General features: G+C 36.5%; 1 protein-coding gene across 9 annotated transcripts in view; it reads left to right on the plus strand.

Annotated features, from left to right (window-relative positions):
- Positions 1-15,899, plus strand: part of HIPK2 (homeodomain interacting protein kinase 2) — a 240,281-nt gene that overhangs the window by 153,705 nt on the left and 70,677 nt on the right. For all 9 annotated transcript variants that reach the window (XM_074193565.1, XM_074193563.1, XM_074193564.1 and 6 more), the window contains 4 exons: positions 13,108-13,231; positions 13,566-13,685; positions 13,933-14,019; positions 14,965-15,149. In XM_074193565.1, the coding sequence (XP_074049666.1) occupies positions 13,108-13,231; positions 13,566-13,685; positions 13,933-14,019; positions 14,965-15,149 (516 nt within the window). The remainder of the gene's footprint in view (positions 1-13,107; positions 13,232-13,565; positions 13,686-13,932; positions 14,020-14,964; positions 15,150-15,899) is intronic.

Consider the following 15,899-nt stretch of genomic DNA (forward strand, 5'->3'; position numbering starts at 1 on the left):
AGAGAACTGAGAATTCCTTCACTTTTTCAGTGGCCTTAAATCTTCTGTCTTCAATCTCTAAATCTTTAATAATCAGCAACACAAGGACAAGAACCTAAAAGCATGAAATCATATTTCTAGAGAAGCAAGGGAAATTCATGGAAGAAGAGCTTGATAGCAAAAGATCGAGTTCTTTTAAACATGTTCCATTTTGAATGGTAGTATAACATCCAAGGGGACACTTTGGTCAAAAGAGCACTGGACTTGGAGTCAATAAATTTAAACCTGGTTTTTTACTCATTCTGACTTTGATCTTTAATAGCTGTGTGACCATGAGCAAATTGTTTAATCTCAGCCTTCCTCATTTAGAAAATGGGAATAAAATCTGCAGTACCTGCTTCATAAGTTTAATATGAAGGTCAAATAAGAACTTTTAAAGCACTATATATAATGTCAGAATATAAGACAATAGTTTGGTGAGGTTAGGAAAAAGCCATATAGGCCTTAATGTATCTGCATTGGGATTATATTTGAAACCATACCTAAAGAATTGTAGAGGGAGTACAAGGGGAGAAGAAGACATAGAGCAGGATGTTAGAAGATAGCGGGAAAAGAGACAAGTGAAGAAATCAAAAAGAAGAATTAAAAAAGTATAAAAAAATAGCAAACAAGCATTTTTGAAACCAGGATTAGAAAACTGTTAGGAAGTGATTTGACTGTCAAATAGGATCAAAAACATTAGAGAATTAAAATAATATCAAGATCCTGAGGTGAAAACTGTATTGGATTCTTTTTCTTCTTTCCTATCCCACTTTCTCCTCCTCCTCCTCTGTCTGTCCGTCTCTCATACATACACACATACACACACACTACTCATTCTCTATACTCATGTATTCTCCATTAAAAATTTAGTTGGATTGCTTTAAAAAAAGATTCAAAATTAGATTCTCAATTCATTTACAAAACCAAGAACATAAGATCATATTTGGAACTAGAAGGGGCACACTCTCATTTTACATTTCAGGAAAATTGAGACCTCAGAAGGCAGAGTGACTTGCCCAAAGTCATCTCAGTAAAATGTGGCAGAAATAGGATTTGAACCCAAAGCCTTCTAGTTCCACATTCAGTTCTCTTTCATAGGACAGTGAATCTTTTTTTTTTTATTCAGTCTATTTCCTCCTCTCTGCTCTTTGGACACCCTTTAACAGATTAGCTTAGCCATTTTGGGCAGTACTAGTTAGGCTAGGACCAAAGTTTTTCCTCCCTTGGCACTAACTGTATCTCTTGTACCCTCATCCCCACCCGTCAGTCATCTTGAAAAATCCATGCCTTTGATCACAAAGAGGACCAAAGGAGAAGGGTAGATGAATCAATGCAAATCCATCTCAGCTATTAAAAAAGCAACCTAAATTTCATGCCCTCCCAAGGATGAAGTAGTTCAAGTGTGTGCTTATGTGAATTAAAGATGAAAACAATGCATGTTTTATATTTATTTTTAAATTAAGAATCACTCATTAAGTTTCATTAATAGTTTAATGCATATTCCCTGGATTGAAGATTCAAGTCCTTAAAGTCCCCTATGTCCTAGTCTCCCCTAGTGTCAGTACCTGAAGAGTTTCTCCTCTCAACAGAAAAAAAGTGGACATATCTTATCTAGCTCCAAAAAAGTCTGAATGGAGTGTCCTTCTCAGGCTAAGACTATAGATTCATTGATTTAGAGCTGAAAAGGTCTTGAAAGGTCATCTAGTCCAACTCTATTTTGCAGATGTGAAAACTGGGACCCAAAAACATTATTAGTACTTTTTTCCACTATACTGCACTGCCTCCCAGGGACTGGGGAGTAGCAGATATCTCATACTTATACCACCCCTGCTAATTAAGTGCACTGGTGTGGGCTTGAAAACTATAGCTTTAGGAATATGAACCCTCAAAATTCCTTGAACATGAGGTAGTAGTTGGCCCCAAGAGTATCTCAAGTTGGGGAGAAATCAAAGAGGAGGAACTCCAGCTAAAGAAAGACATGAATTTTCTTTCCTGAGCCAAATTGGGCCCACCTTGATAACACAAGGAATTCAGACTTCCTGATTCTTTTTTTAAAATTTTATTTATTTAACGCAATGGGGTTAAGTTACTTGCTCAGGGTCACACAGCTAGGCAATTATTAGGTGTGAGACCGGATTTGAATTCAAATCCTCCTCACTCCAAGGTCAGTGCTCTATCCACTGTGCCACCACAAAATTGCTAATTGTTTCTCTACCCAGAAGTTAGAGAGCAGCATCTGCAGTCTCTGAATCACTTGGGAGATAAAGAAAAAAATTTAAAAGAACAACACTGTCTCTTGCTAACTTTTCCTTAGGGGAGGTCTGGAGCATTTAGAATTTATCTCCTCAGAAGACTTCTATCTCTAGGTCCTTTCTGCTACTTCCAGGCAAGAAAGATTGTATACTGGATACTCCCAGAACAAGTCACTTAGGAAGTACCTGCCTCACAGGACTGTGAGGTTCACATGAAATATTCTATGTAGAGTGATTTATAGAACTTAACATACTATAGAATATTAGATATTTTCTCCCTTACTAAAGGTCTTTAAAGGAATGCTGGATGATCATTTGGAGATGGGATTTTCAGTCAGGTGCAACTTGAACTCAGTGGTCTTCCTTCCATCTCTGTTTCCATAGTATCTGCACAGGTAGCTCAGAAACCTAAGTTCTCTGCTTCATATTAGATGATAACACATCTTACAGGCAACACTTATCATTGCTCTTGTGACCTGCAAGTTTCCTAATCTTGTTTTTTGATTCCCATGAGAAACACTACTAGGAATCTATTTCACCTCAGATTCATCAGATCTAAAGAATAGTGAGGGGTTTTTTTCCCTTAATCTTTTCAATCACTAGGAACCACCTCTGATATAGAAGAAAATCTTTATCCTAATGACAGTATTTACTCCCCCCGCCCCCAACCAAGAACAAGCTACCTAGATCTAGTAGTTCACATATAGGGCACAATTTTACATTCTTAACAGGAGTTATAGCACTGTCCACCTGCCCCATAATCTTCAAACAGTATTCTTACAGCTGAAACTTAGAACAGGGTGTAGTTGTATACATAATTTAAAGCTTAAAATCATCTTATCTAACTCTATTTTATACCCGAGGAAACTAAGGCATAGAGAGACTAAATACCATTCCAAAGGTCACAGAGGTAGAAAGCAGAAAAAGCAGGAATTTGACTCCAAAAGTCAATGCTCTTTTCATTGCCATGGCTGTTTCTGAATAGCAACAGCTTAATAAATAGTTGCTAAATTAAATTTAATAAATTAAATAAATTTATTCAGCAACTTAATGTTTGACAAACAGTGGTCAAGGGAGATAGAGGAGTGACTTGCACGATACAAAGAAAAGTGAAAAAGAAAGCTTTTTCCCTATCAGATGGCATTAGTAGTATCATTATATGAATCTGAGCTTAAGAAGGAAAACTAATTTGACCTTTCCAGCTTACAGGGCCTTTTTACAACATATGGGTTCCTCATAAGGCATTCCATCTAGTTCTATTATTCATTGGTGACATCTAGTAAATCCCATTTACAGAGAAAAGATCATTTACCTGTAGCAATTTCTCTGAATGTAAATGCAATATATGGCAGGGAGTTCTGGACTTGGAATCAGGAAGACTCGTCTTCCTGAGATCAAATCCAGCCTCAGACACTTAATAGCTGTGAGACTCTGGGCAAGTCACTTAACCCTGTTTGCCTTAATTTCATCATTTATAAAGTGGAGAAGGGGAACAAGCTGGACAAAGAAATGGCAAACCACTTCAGTATCTTTGCCAAAAAAATCCTAAACAGGGTATCAAAAGTCAGACATGACTGAAAAACAAAAATGCAACATATAGCTAATATCCACCTTCCATGGGGCTTTTCATAGATACTATACAATCTTCAAGAGGTAAACTTGGGGCACATAGGAGGCGCAGTAAATAAAGCACCAACCCTGGAGTCAGGAGGACCTGAGTTCAAATGTGGCCTCAGACACTTAATAATTACCTAGCTGTGTGACCTTGGGCAAATTATTTAACCCCATTGTCTTAAAAAAAAAAGTGGAAGAGGTAAACTTAAAAATGGATTTTGTGGCAAGTAGATGAATTAACCCTGCCTTAGCCATTTTGTTTTTGCCTGGCCTTTCCTCATGAGCCATTCTATCATTATGGTTGTTATTCCTCTTAATAAGTTATATTATAGTGCCCACTATGTATAAGAAAAAAACCAGCTGAATCTTCAGTCTCATTTTTGTGGAAAGAGCTTCTGAGTCCATTGAGAAAGAAGCATTCAGTATATTTATTTCAAATAAATGGACTTAAGAATAATTTCCTCTTCTAGGTAATATTTGTATATAAGGCTAGGGAAAGGTAATTTCAAGGGAATACCTTAGAAGAATGGGATCAATGTTTACCTTGCCTCTTGACTATATCTCAGAGGCACCCTTTTATAAATACCTTTTAATATATATAATTCATGACAATTGAGACTCTAGTTCTATTCTGTCTCAGGAAAAAGAAGCCTGTGTAGAAGTCCATATCGTGTCTTCGGTTACTAAGACTTAAATGGTTAATGATTAATGGAATAGTAATGATCACTCTGTAAATTCCCAGGATTGGAAGACTGTGAAAAGCTTTTAATAAGCCTAACTCCAGTTCTTAGTTTTTGAAACAGTACTTACAAAGGAAACAAAAAAAACAATAAAGAAAACTAGAGAGAATTCCCCTCTGAAGTTTTTGTCTTCGCTCCCCAGCACAGCTGTGTTATTTTTTCCAATTCAAGGCTTTTGGTTTTTTTAAGCCTTCTCCCACGTTGAACCAGAACTCCTACCTCACCTGTTCAAGCTCTTACTTAAGGCTGCAAGACAGCAGAACATGGTTCAAGCTTTGTTCTTGGAACCCATATGTACATGTTTGTACATCTTTATTTTAATAATCAGAAAGTATTACTAACTTTGGGCAAGTCACTCATTTCTGTCTCAGGAAAGTCTGAGTTCAAATCCTGCTTCAGACACTTAGTAACTGTGTGACTCAGTGCAAATCACTTTAACCTGTTTGCCTGTATCCTCAACTGTGAAATGGGAATAAGAAGCAACACCCTACAGAGTTCTTGTGAAAATCAAATGAGATAGGTAAAGCATTTAGCACAGCAGCTGGCACATGGTAGCACTTTATGTATCCTTCCCCCCATTGAAGCCTTTCTCTTCCCTTCAGGGTAAGTCTTGAGCATCCTATGCACTTGAGGATGATCCATATGATCCTTCCAGCATTAGTCTCCTCTCCTTGCCTGTTCATTGCCTCTTCCCTTTCCTGATGGAAATATTAGAGGATCAGAATAGACTTCCCTCTCAATTCTACTTCCACTAAAATCCCATCAACAAGTCATTTATTCAGCACTCACTCTACACCAAGTACTTTGCTAAATGCTGAGAACACAATACAAAAAGAAAAATAGTCTTTACCCTCAAGGAGTTTCCATTCTAATGGAGAAAAATCAAAAAAGAAAGCTAAAGGGGGGGGGGGGGGAGAATGTCCCAGGACTCCGAGCTGGTGCCCGATTCTGGAGCAGATTGGTGCCCCAGATCAGAGGGGGCTGTCTTCCTGAGTTCAAATCTGACCTGATACTTATCAGCTGTGTCACCCTGAACAAGTCAGCTCACCCTGTTTGGCTCAATTGTTTATCCGTGAAATGAGCTGGAGAAGCAAAAGATAAATTCATTGTCTTTGCCAAGAAACCCCCAAATGAGTCATGACATGACTGAAAAACAACTAAACAGCAAGTATAGCCTGGTGCTAAATAAAGAGATGACTGGTCAGGGCAACCTCCCTTAAAGAAAAGCTCTGGGAGGACGCTCCAGGGTGGAGGTAGGTGTGAGTTCCAGGACTGAAGTGATCTCTTAGAGTGAAGAGGTTTCTGGAGCACAATCAAATTTTTTTTTTTAGCTTTTTGCAAGGCAAATGAGGTTAAGTGGCTTGCCCAAGGCCACATAGCTAGGTAATTATTAAGTGTCTGAGACCTGATTTGAACCAGGTACTCCTGACTCCAGGGCTGGTGCTTTATCCACCGTGCCACCTAGCCGCCCCACAATCAAAAATTTTAGAGAAGTATAGCCTATTGGGAAATGAAGAGACCCAAAGAAACAGATAAAAGATTTTCCCTTTACCCATTGGGCCTAATGAGCCTCACTTGCTTACAGGAAAAAAAAATCTGATGATGGTTTAAAGGATTGATTAGGGTTACAAAAACAAGAAGAGAGTCCCATTCCCCAAGCATTCCCCTCAAAGACCTTAGCCTTAGATTCAAAACCTCTCTGCATTATTCTGGCCCCTGCTACAATATTCAGTGCACCTCAAGCCTCCTTAAGTCTTTAAGTCAAAAAACCATTTTTGATACTACCCTGTGTTGAAATAAGGAACTACAAACAATGTTAGGTAACTAAGTAAATCCTAAACATTTATTTTATCTTGGCAGTTTAACAGGCCAGTGGGTCAACATAGTACAATGCGGAAGAAGAACAAACTTGGAATCAGAAGACCTGATTCTAGTTCTGACTCTCCACCTTAGTAGCTGTGTGATAAGTGGACAAATCATATTTGTATTGGGTGCTTCAGCTTTCTCATCTATGCTATACAAAGACATGTACTGCCTATTTATAAAAGCATTTGGTAAACTCTTCAGTGCCAGTGCTGCCAGCATATGAATCAGCTTTCTAGGTCTTTTCTATCTCCTTCCAGGGATGTTCAGCACACTCTTAAAATCTCACCCATTTCCTGGGTCACCTTACCCTTCCTTATTAATCCCCCTCTCAATTACCTCTAGAGAATCTTGTCTAAGTTAGAAAAATATTACTCTCAACTTGTTTGGTTTATAAAGTAGTAAGGTTCTTTCTGCTTACAATCTCCAGAATATCAACCATGCAGCTTCCATGTTTTCTAAACCTTAGTCACAGATTTCTTTTAATGCCTGCCTGTCTTAAAACCATAGCCCTAACCTGCATTCTTTCCAGGCATGTCTCTGGTGGGTCAGTAAGTTCCTGATGCCCCATACATTTCTTTTTTTATTTATTATTTTCCCCAAGCATTTCTACATCTTTCTTAAATCACCATGCTTCATATTCATAGACTTTTCTTTATTCTTCATATCTCTACTATTTCTCACTGGGCTTATATGTCTTGCAAACCTCTCTACCAGCTTGCTTGCATAAATGGGACAGAGTTCATATCCAAAGTTATAGGGTTTCTTTGATTTTGTAATACAAACAAAATTTTGGCATAATTAAAATCCCACTTTCCCAATTTGACTTCTGCTCAGGCAAACTGGAATTTTTTTCAGTCATCTCTGGTCTGGGGCGGTAGATTTCCTACCACAGCTCAATCCCAGCATTTCTAATAAAAAAGATGAAAAAACCACTTATAAGATAATGTAGTATATTTCTTCTTACAAGGTTCAAATTGCATCATTTATGTAACCCTCTTTAATTTAACTTCCTAATCACCTAGAAAAATAGAGCAGAAAAAGGTAGTCTATCTAATTTAATTTTTGGAATAAATAATGTTCTCCCAAATGGTAAATTCAGGACTTGCCAATTAATGTTCCAGGTATATTACCAAGTTAAAGATTGCTGCTGGGTCTTATACTACTTTAATTATTAATGTGATACAAAAGGGAGTAGAATATTTACTCAGATCTCATAATTGGCCAGGGAGTTCTGGTATGAGTGAGGATCATAGCATGAGTCCTGCAACACAGGCTGTTTTATTGCCTCTGTTGCTATGATCAGACAAAGAAACATTAGCAGTATTGTGCCTATTTGCTTTCACCTAATAAATATTCTCCAGATAGATCTGCTATTTCAGAAGACAGAACTAAATCCAATAGGTAGAAGTTATGGAAAATTTTTAGCTCTAAACGGGAAAGTTTTTTTTTTAATTTTTTCTTAGCTATCATGCAATTGGATTGGCTATCATGGAAAATAATTTCTCTGTTATTGGAAAGTTTCAGGCAGTAACCCAGACAACTAAGTTGGCTTTAAGGTCCCTTCCAATTCTAAAATCTATAATAAAACAGAGAACAAGAGAAGTATAGGGGACACAAAGTTCATTGTCATAGTTCTAGGGTTTCTCTGATTTTGTAATACAAATAATAGACTAAATGTTGGTATAACTAAAACCCCACTTTACCAATTTGACTACTTCAAAGTACCTCAAAGTCTAGCTCCATGAAGTCCCCCCTAACTGCCCAGTAAAGAGGTATTTCTGTCTAGTCTCAACATGTTGTTTGTACTTAGGGATTCACTATATTCTGAAATTTTGCATTGTTTAAATATATGTATGTATGTATGTATGTATGTATATGTATGCACACACACACACACACACACACACACCCTCCTAGATATCAAGCTTCTTGAAAGCAAGAGTGGTAAGTTATTTATCTTTGTCTATAGAATCTCATAGCAGTGAGTGATCATTAAGTCATAAAATAGCATTGGATATTACAGCTCAAATCATGTCCTTGAAACAACAAAAACATACTATAAAAAACTTGTTCCAGTGGGATTATCTTAAAAGGCAGTTGTTAGTTCCCAACATCTGTTGTGAAAGGATTCCACTCTAGTTATTCTTTGAATTGCATGTATGATAGCTGTCAACACAGCCAGCACAGATAAATGATTCAGCCTTAATGTATTGAGAGGTGACATTTGTTTGTTCTGTTTAGAGCAGTGTGATATTTCAGAATCATACTGTATGTATATGATGAACTTGTAAGGAAACAGTCATTCTTATCCTTTGGTGTCAATGTTTAAAATAGTTTTCATATTTTGAAACTAAAGATAAGATTTGGGGAGATCATTTCCCTGAAAATTTCTAGAGTTGTCAAGCCAGAGAGAATTGGGACAAGTAAATTGGATTCAATCACCTGAACCAGAAAAGTAATGATCATTACTAAGGACTTGTCAATCATCTCTGCTTTGCACATGAACTAAGAGGTATCTCTCCACCAGAAACCAACTTAAGAAGATGGGCCAAAAAAGGAATGTAGGGTCACACATTTAGAACTGGAAGGGGAGCCTAGAGCAATTTCTTTTCCTCTCTGATACACCTTAGACAAAGAGTTGAGTAGCATTGTAATAGGAAACATTGGATTTTAGAGTAGGAAGACTTGGATCAATCCTGACTACTATAGTTTATAAATGTGTGGCCTTAGATATATCATTTAACCTTCCTTCTAAGCCTCAGTTTCCTTATAAAATAAAAATAAATATTGTAAAATAGAAATAATATTGTACAAGATACTTCAAGGATTGATTATTGTGAGGAAAGCATTTTGAAGCCTCAAAAAGTGCCATATGAATGAATTAATAGCACTACTGCTGCTATTTAAACATTTCCTGAATATATCTCATCTCCCCAAAACAGACTATATACATCACTTAAAGTCAGTTCTATTCAGTTACCTTGAGAATTTAAACAGAAAAAGATTTGTCAAGTATCATAAATCATGGTGACCAAAAGTTCTGCAAAGTCAACAAAAATCTAAGAGGTGGAAGGCAACAAGAGTTTAGGCAGATAAAGTATTAAGTTTAAGAAAGTCAGCTGGGCTAAGAAGAGTCCAGGCTCCTGCAGGTCAAGCAGAAAGATCAAGAACTTACGATAACTGACTGGGGAACAAGGGGTCAGTAGCCCAGGCACAGGGTCTGGACAACAGCAATAGCAGCTTTCTTTCAGATAGTGCTTTCAGGTTTGCAAAACATTTTCCCATTCATCATCCCATTTAATCTTTATTCCAAGCCTGAGGGGCTAAATTCAGTTATTATTAATAGTTTTATTAATATCTTTCAAGGTTTTTAAAGGCAGGAAAGAATGAGGATAATGGAGGGTGGGAAGCATATTATAAGATTGCTGGGAAATGCTGTGGAGGCCTAGTTTGGGATAAAATGGGGCAAAAGCTCACCCATCCAATTTCTCTCCTCTCAAAAATGCAGTGATAAAAGACAATTCTAAAGGATTTGAGATGGAGACTGTCATCCACATACAAATATCTATGAAATCTGAATGGGGATCAAAGCATATTATTTTCATTTTTTTTTGTTTTTTCTTTCTTGTCATTTTCCCCTTTTTTTCTGATTCTTTTGCAGCATGACTAATATGAAAATGTGTAACATGATTGTGCATGTAAAACATCAGATTTCTTACTATCTTGGGGGGGGAAGAGTTGGGGGGAGAAAAACTTTACAAAAATGAATGTTAAAAATTATCTTTACATATAGTTGACAAAATTAATTTAAAAAAGAAGCTTTCCTATCAAAGTAAGATTCAAATCCAAGTCCTTCCACACTTCCAATTCAGCATTCTTTCTGTTAAGCCACATAACCTTGGGTCTGAGTAAGAGTAGTTAAGGATCATAGCAGTAAGAAGAAATCTGGATAAAGATCTTTCACGATTGTTGCTTCCTCTACAATCCATATCCCAGAACTGATCCGCTGCAATGTGACTAGCCCTATTCTGCAAGTGGGGACCAAGTAGGGAATGTAGTGAGCACAGAGAGAATTTGACACAACTTAATGAAATTATTTTTGGCTTAAGTACTCTTCCACTGTAAAAGATGGATTTGTAAATAACTAAAATTTTATACTATGATAAACTAGAGCAAACTTGGTTAAGAATTTTTACATGAGTGTTCTAATCCACTGCATATACCTTTACATCAAACAGTACAGTACTACTATCTGAATTGCTTTGAAACAGTTTTAAAGAAATAACAAAACCATTTGGGGAGCTTATTCTGCAAAACTATTCAGTGAATTGGTTGGAGGATTTTTGTTTTTGTAGCTTACTTTTCTAGAAGAATTCATTAATGGGAGATAATCTATTTAGGAAGATTTGAAGGGGGCAATTTTAAATGAGAAAAGAATTAGGAAATAAGAGCTGAGGTTATGATGTTTTATTTTATTATTTAAAGATGGGTAAAAGAGAGACCAAAAAAATAAGAACTAGAAAGGGAAGGGGATATCACTTTCCTCTTCACAATGATAAAGCCCTTTTATAAGAGTTATAAATTTATTTTAATAGTATTTTTATTTCATTATCTTTTATCTTCTCTCTTAATTTTATCTTCTTTTCTTTTATCTTCTCTTTTCCTCTTATTTCTCTATTCTCCTATATTCTCTCTAATGCATTTTGTAAAAAATTTTGAGTTCCAAATTTTCTCCCTCCCTAAGACAGTAAAAAATTTGCTCTGTTAGATTTATAAATTTCTAAGATGAAAAGTATGTGAAAGGGATAGCTAGGTGGCACAGTGGATAGAGTACCAGCCCTGGAGTCAGGAGGACCTGAGTTCAAATACCACCTCAGACACTTAATAATTACCTAGCTGTGTGACCTTGGGCAAGTCACTTAACCCCATTACCTTAAACAAAATTTTTGACCTTTTTTTCCTTAAACAAATTTTAAAAAAAAATTTAAATCAATTGGAAAATAATTGAATAAAAAAAGAAGTATGTGAAAAAAACAAAATAAAGATTAATAAATTTCATAATAGTAAAATTACCAGGTCACCTTTTGAGAGACTTTAGGTAGATGATTATCTTTTTTTTTTTAATTCGGCATAGTCAAAAGCAAATTTTAGTATTTTTAATTGAGTTTGCCCCCCCCCATCATGCTAATACCTTTGAAGATATGGAGAAAATAATCTGAAAGTATGGGCTACATGGATGGACTATGGCCTCTCCAGGTAGCCTAACAAGTTAAGGAGAGTTCATCATCAGAGGCTATCAGTCAATTAGTAGATACTTATTAAGTACCAATCATGTACCAGGTACTGTCTATATAAGGCAGCAGGAATACAAAGAGACGAAAGACAGCTCTCAGGGAACAAATTCTTTTTGACTCCAGCAATGTCAAATGTCCATCTATTATAATAGGTAGATGGATTAGAGTCTGCATTAGTGAAAGGCATACCTATACTAAAAGAATCACTAATCAAACTAGAAAGTATCTATCTGTTTCTAAGACAGTTAACTCATTTGATTAGGGTACGGTAAGAATATGATTGAGGATACAGGTTTGTCCCTTGAATCAGTCAGTTGACCTGATTCTATTGCCAGATCACCCAACTACATGCACTCTTCTTACAAATCTGCTCCTTAACATTCTTTTGAATGGGTCATTAGCATCCTTTCATATATAAAGTGAACCCATATGGGACGGCTGCCATACCTCTTGGCCTCTTCCCTTTCAATCTGGTCACCTGGTTGTCTAGCAGGCCAGGCTATCTTCCAGGCATCTGGTGCTTCTATCTTTTTGACAAAGAAATGGGTATCCACCCTGAACCCAAGTTAAATGGATTTTGATTAAGAATACAGGGTTTAGTCAGTGTTCCCCAGGAATATTGTCAGATGCCCATCTCTGCACATTTAGCCCCATTGTTCAGCCCCAATACAAGGGGAAATTCTCAAGAGATTTCCAGGGAAGCATTTCTAAGACCAATCCCAGATTTTGGGATTTGTCAGAACTGAACTAAATTACTAAAATTATTAATGTCTGCCTGAAGAATTTGCATTTTAAATCCAGGGCACTTCTATCTCTCCTTCCCTTGGATCAGCTCCTTCCTGCTCATCCGAAGTTCTCCTCCTGCCTCCTCTCCCTCTTCCCCTCTGGCACTCCACCACATAAACAATTACACATGAACATCAGCATCTATATAATGCCCCACATGGTGAGGGTCAGAATCTCAGTCGGACACTCAAAGCCTAAGGGTAATGCAAAAAGAATATACTATAAAGTTTGGTCCACTGGTATCCTCCCCTCTATACTGTTCCCAGGGTAAAGTTTTATTTGGTTTAAGCCACAAGAAAAAAAAGTAAAAGTGAACCCATTATAATAATATTCTTATCTATAAAATGGGCAAATACTACTCACAATACATACAGCATGAGGTTATTAAAAGGATCAACAAGTTAATATGATATGTAAAATGCTTTTCAGTATTAGTGCTGTATGTCATTTTAACAGATTATGCATAGTTCAAACAGTCATGAATACCCACTTGTATTTTAGAATTGCAAAGTAGTTTCTTCTATTCTTTTTCAGAGCCCCTGAAATTATCCTTGGTTTGCCTTTTTGTGAGGCGATTGACATGTGGTCCTTGGGCTGTGTCATTGCAGAGCTATTTCTGGGCTGGCCTTTATACCCAGGAGCATCAGAGTATGATCAGGTGAGTTAAGATAATCCCAGGCATTCTTGACAAGTTTCCATTTAATTTCCTTTATTTCCTCTTGTAGAAAATATGATGGATTAGAATTTTATGTTTCATACAACATTCTCATGGTATTTTTTTAATATCTGCTTCAGTCCCAGCTTTCAGGGTTCAAACATTATTCTACTTAATTTTTCCATTCTACCTTTCCTACTCTTCCTCCCCCAATTATTTCTTTTCTTTTTTGTTTTTGTGCATAAAACTATAATTTCTGTTGTCCTCAAATCCCCTGAGGTCACTAACCCGACAGAATGTCAGTGATACCCTAACCTTACTCTCTCTTCTTTCACAGATTCGATATATTTCACAAACACAAGGTTTGCCAGCAGAATATTTATTAAGTGCAGGAACAAAGACAACAAGGTTTTTCAACCGTGATACAGACTCACCATATCCTTTGTGGAGGCTAAAGGTAAGAAGCAAAATCTGAAATTCCTCTTCATCTGTCAGATTAATCTTGAAAGAAGAGAGCAGTCTGATTAGTAGAGATCATTTTGAAACCTAGAGATTTTTGCTGAGATTTTGATGAAGTTTACAAAACTGAAGGTCTTCCTTTCAAAGATAGGGAAAGCATCATGGATCAGAATTGCTAAGTGTATTAGTCGTGCTGATTTGGGAGTAATTTAGATAACCAGTCAACTTTTACTTGTTTTGACCAGACACCAGACGATCATGAGGCAGAGACAGGGATTAAGTCTAAGGAAGCAAGGAAGTACATTTTTAACTGTTTGGATGACATGGCACAGGTAAGCTCCATGGGTAAGTAGTGGAAACCCTTGTACCCAGGTACAAGAGGACTTAATGAATGACAAATTCTTTGACAGACAGGATGAAGAACACCAGACAGAAATCCACAAGCTCCCACCCCAGTCAAGTCAATTAGTCCTGAATTACTTTGAACATCAGTATATAATACATAGGCCCTTCCTAGCTTTAACAAGGTAACCGTTGGGTCTGTGAAATATCTTAGAAGTATGATATTTTTGATAAAACTATTTTTCAGTAAATAAATTCAATTTGTGAAACTAATAATAGTCTATCTGCTGATATTTCCTTTACAAGAATTTAGTCATATCAGTAAACTTAAACATCCCAGATACAGAGAAAGAAGTCATTATTTTTAGGTCTTAAAAAATGCATTATTACCATTATAAGTACAAACTGCTAACTTAGGTGTGGAAAAATTAGTCTGAAATAATTCCAAAATAGAACTTTTCAGTGAGAATAGATGTTTACATTAAAGCCATAGGAATGGGGATGTATAGCCCAATAAACACTTTGAAAATCTCTTTCTAAAACTAGGATCAGTAAAGATTTTGAAGAAACTGCTATTCTTTTTACTTTAAAGCAATGTTAGAATGCAACTACAGAAAACAGTCTACCGAAGACATCTTCGGAAATGCCATAGACAATAAGAATCTTAGCACAAATGCACACCACAAATGTTGAACTTTGACCCCTAACCATGTTGATCAGAGATCATTCCAGATCATTCCATGCTCAAAAATAGAAAAAAAGAATTCTGGCCCTGAAATACATTTTGTTAAGAGTTTTTAAAAAAAAAAATCAAAGGTGGTATTCAATATCTGACTTTTTCCATGAGGCGATAATATTTAGATTAGAAAAGGATGAACAACATGCGGAGAGGGTCAAAGGAAGGATCCACTGTAACTTGTCCTGATCCCCACTAGGTGAATATGACCACAGATCTGGAAGGAAGTGACATGTTAGTGGAAAAGGCTGACCGGCGAGAGTTCATAGACTTGCTGAAGAAGATGCTGACCATCGATGCAGATAAGAGGGTCACACCAATTGAAACCCTGAACCATCCCTTTGTCACCATGACACATTTGCTTGATTTTCCTCATAGCACACAGTAAGTCTCCTTCTTGGTATTTTATAACAGTTTAAAAGAGAGAACAGTGGGGAAAAAAGAGACAACCAAGACTAAGTGAACTATCAGACCCTTTTAAACCCTGAGGAACCACAGAAGGATTGTGCTCATAATGGCAATAACCCAATCACTTTAATACTAAATGGTAGAGCTGTTTTTAGACCACCCAAAAATGTACCCCACTTCAGGAGATACTACCATACATTAGAGTTGCTTAATAAGTGCTTATTGATTGATTGACATCCATTAGCACTACCATGACCATAACTAACAAGTCCTGGGTATTTGTTATACAGGTTAAATCTCATTGCAACTGCTGTAAGAGAGCATGCTTCCTTAATGGCCATAGTTAATATAAGGAAATTTCAGCTCAGCTATACATATCTCAGTAATCTAACTGTGTAGGGTCTAAGTTAAGTATCTGAACTAAGAGTAAGGCCACAGGATTAAAACAAGATGCTTTGATAACAGCTTATGTAAATAGCCTGACCTATAAACCTAGATATTCTTGCATGTTACATCATAGTAATAAGGATGTGATCACTTCTTTCAATGTCATTTAAAGATTCTAAAGCATCTGAATAGGAATCATATAGGTAACACTGCAGTATAAGCACTATACTTGATTACAGGAATTTAAGGAAAACATTAAGTTTTCTGTTTCCATGCAAGATTAACATATGAAGAAATGAACTTAAACTAAAGCCAAGAAGACTTTGATGGTTATAGTGG

The sequence above is a fragment of the Macrotis lagotis genome, chromosome 7 (genome assembly GCF_037893015.1).
Source record: "Macrotis lagotis isolate mMagLag1 chromosome 7, bilby.v1.9.chrom.fasta, whole genome shotgun sequence".
Classification (NCBI taxonomy): domain Eukaryota; kingdom Metazoa; phylum Chordata; class Mammalia; order Peramelemorphia; family Peramelidae; genus Macrotis; species Macrotis lagotis.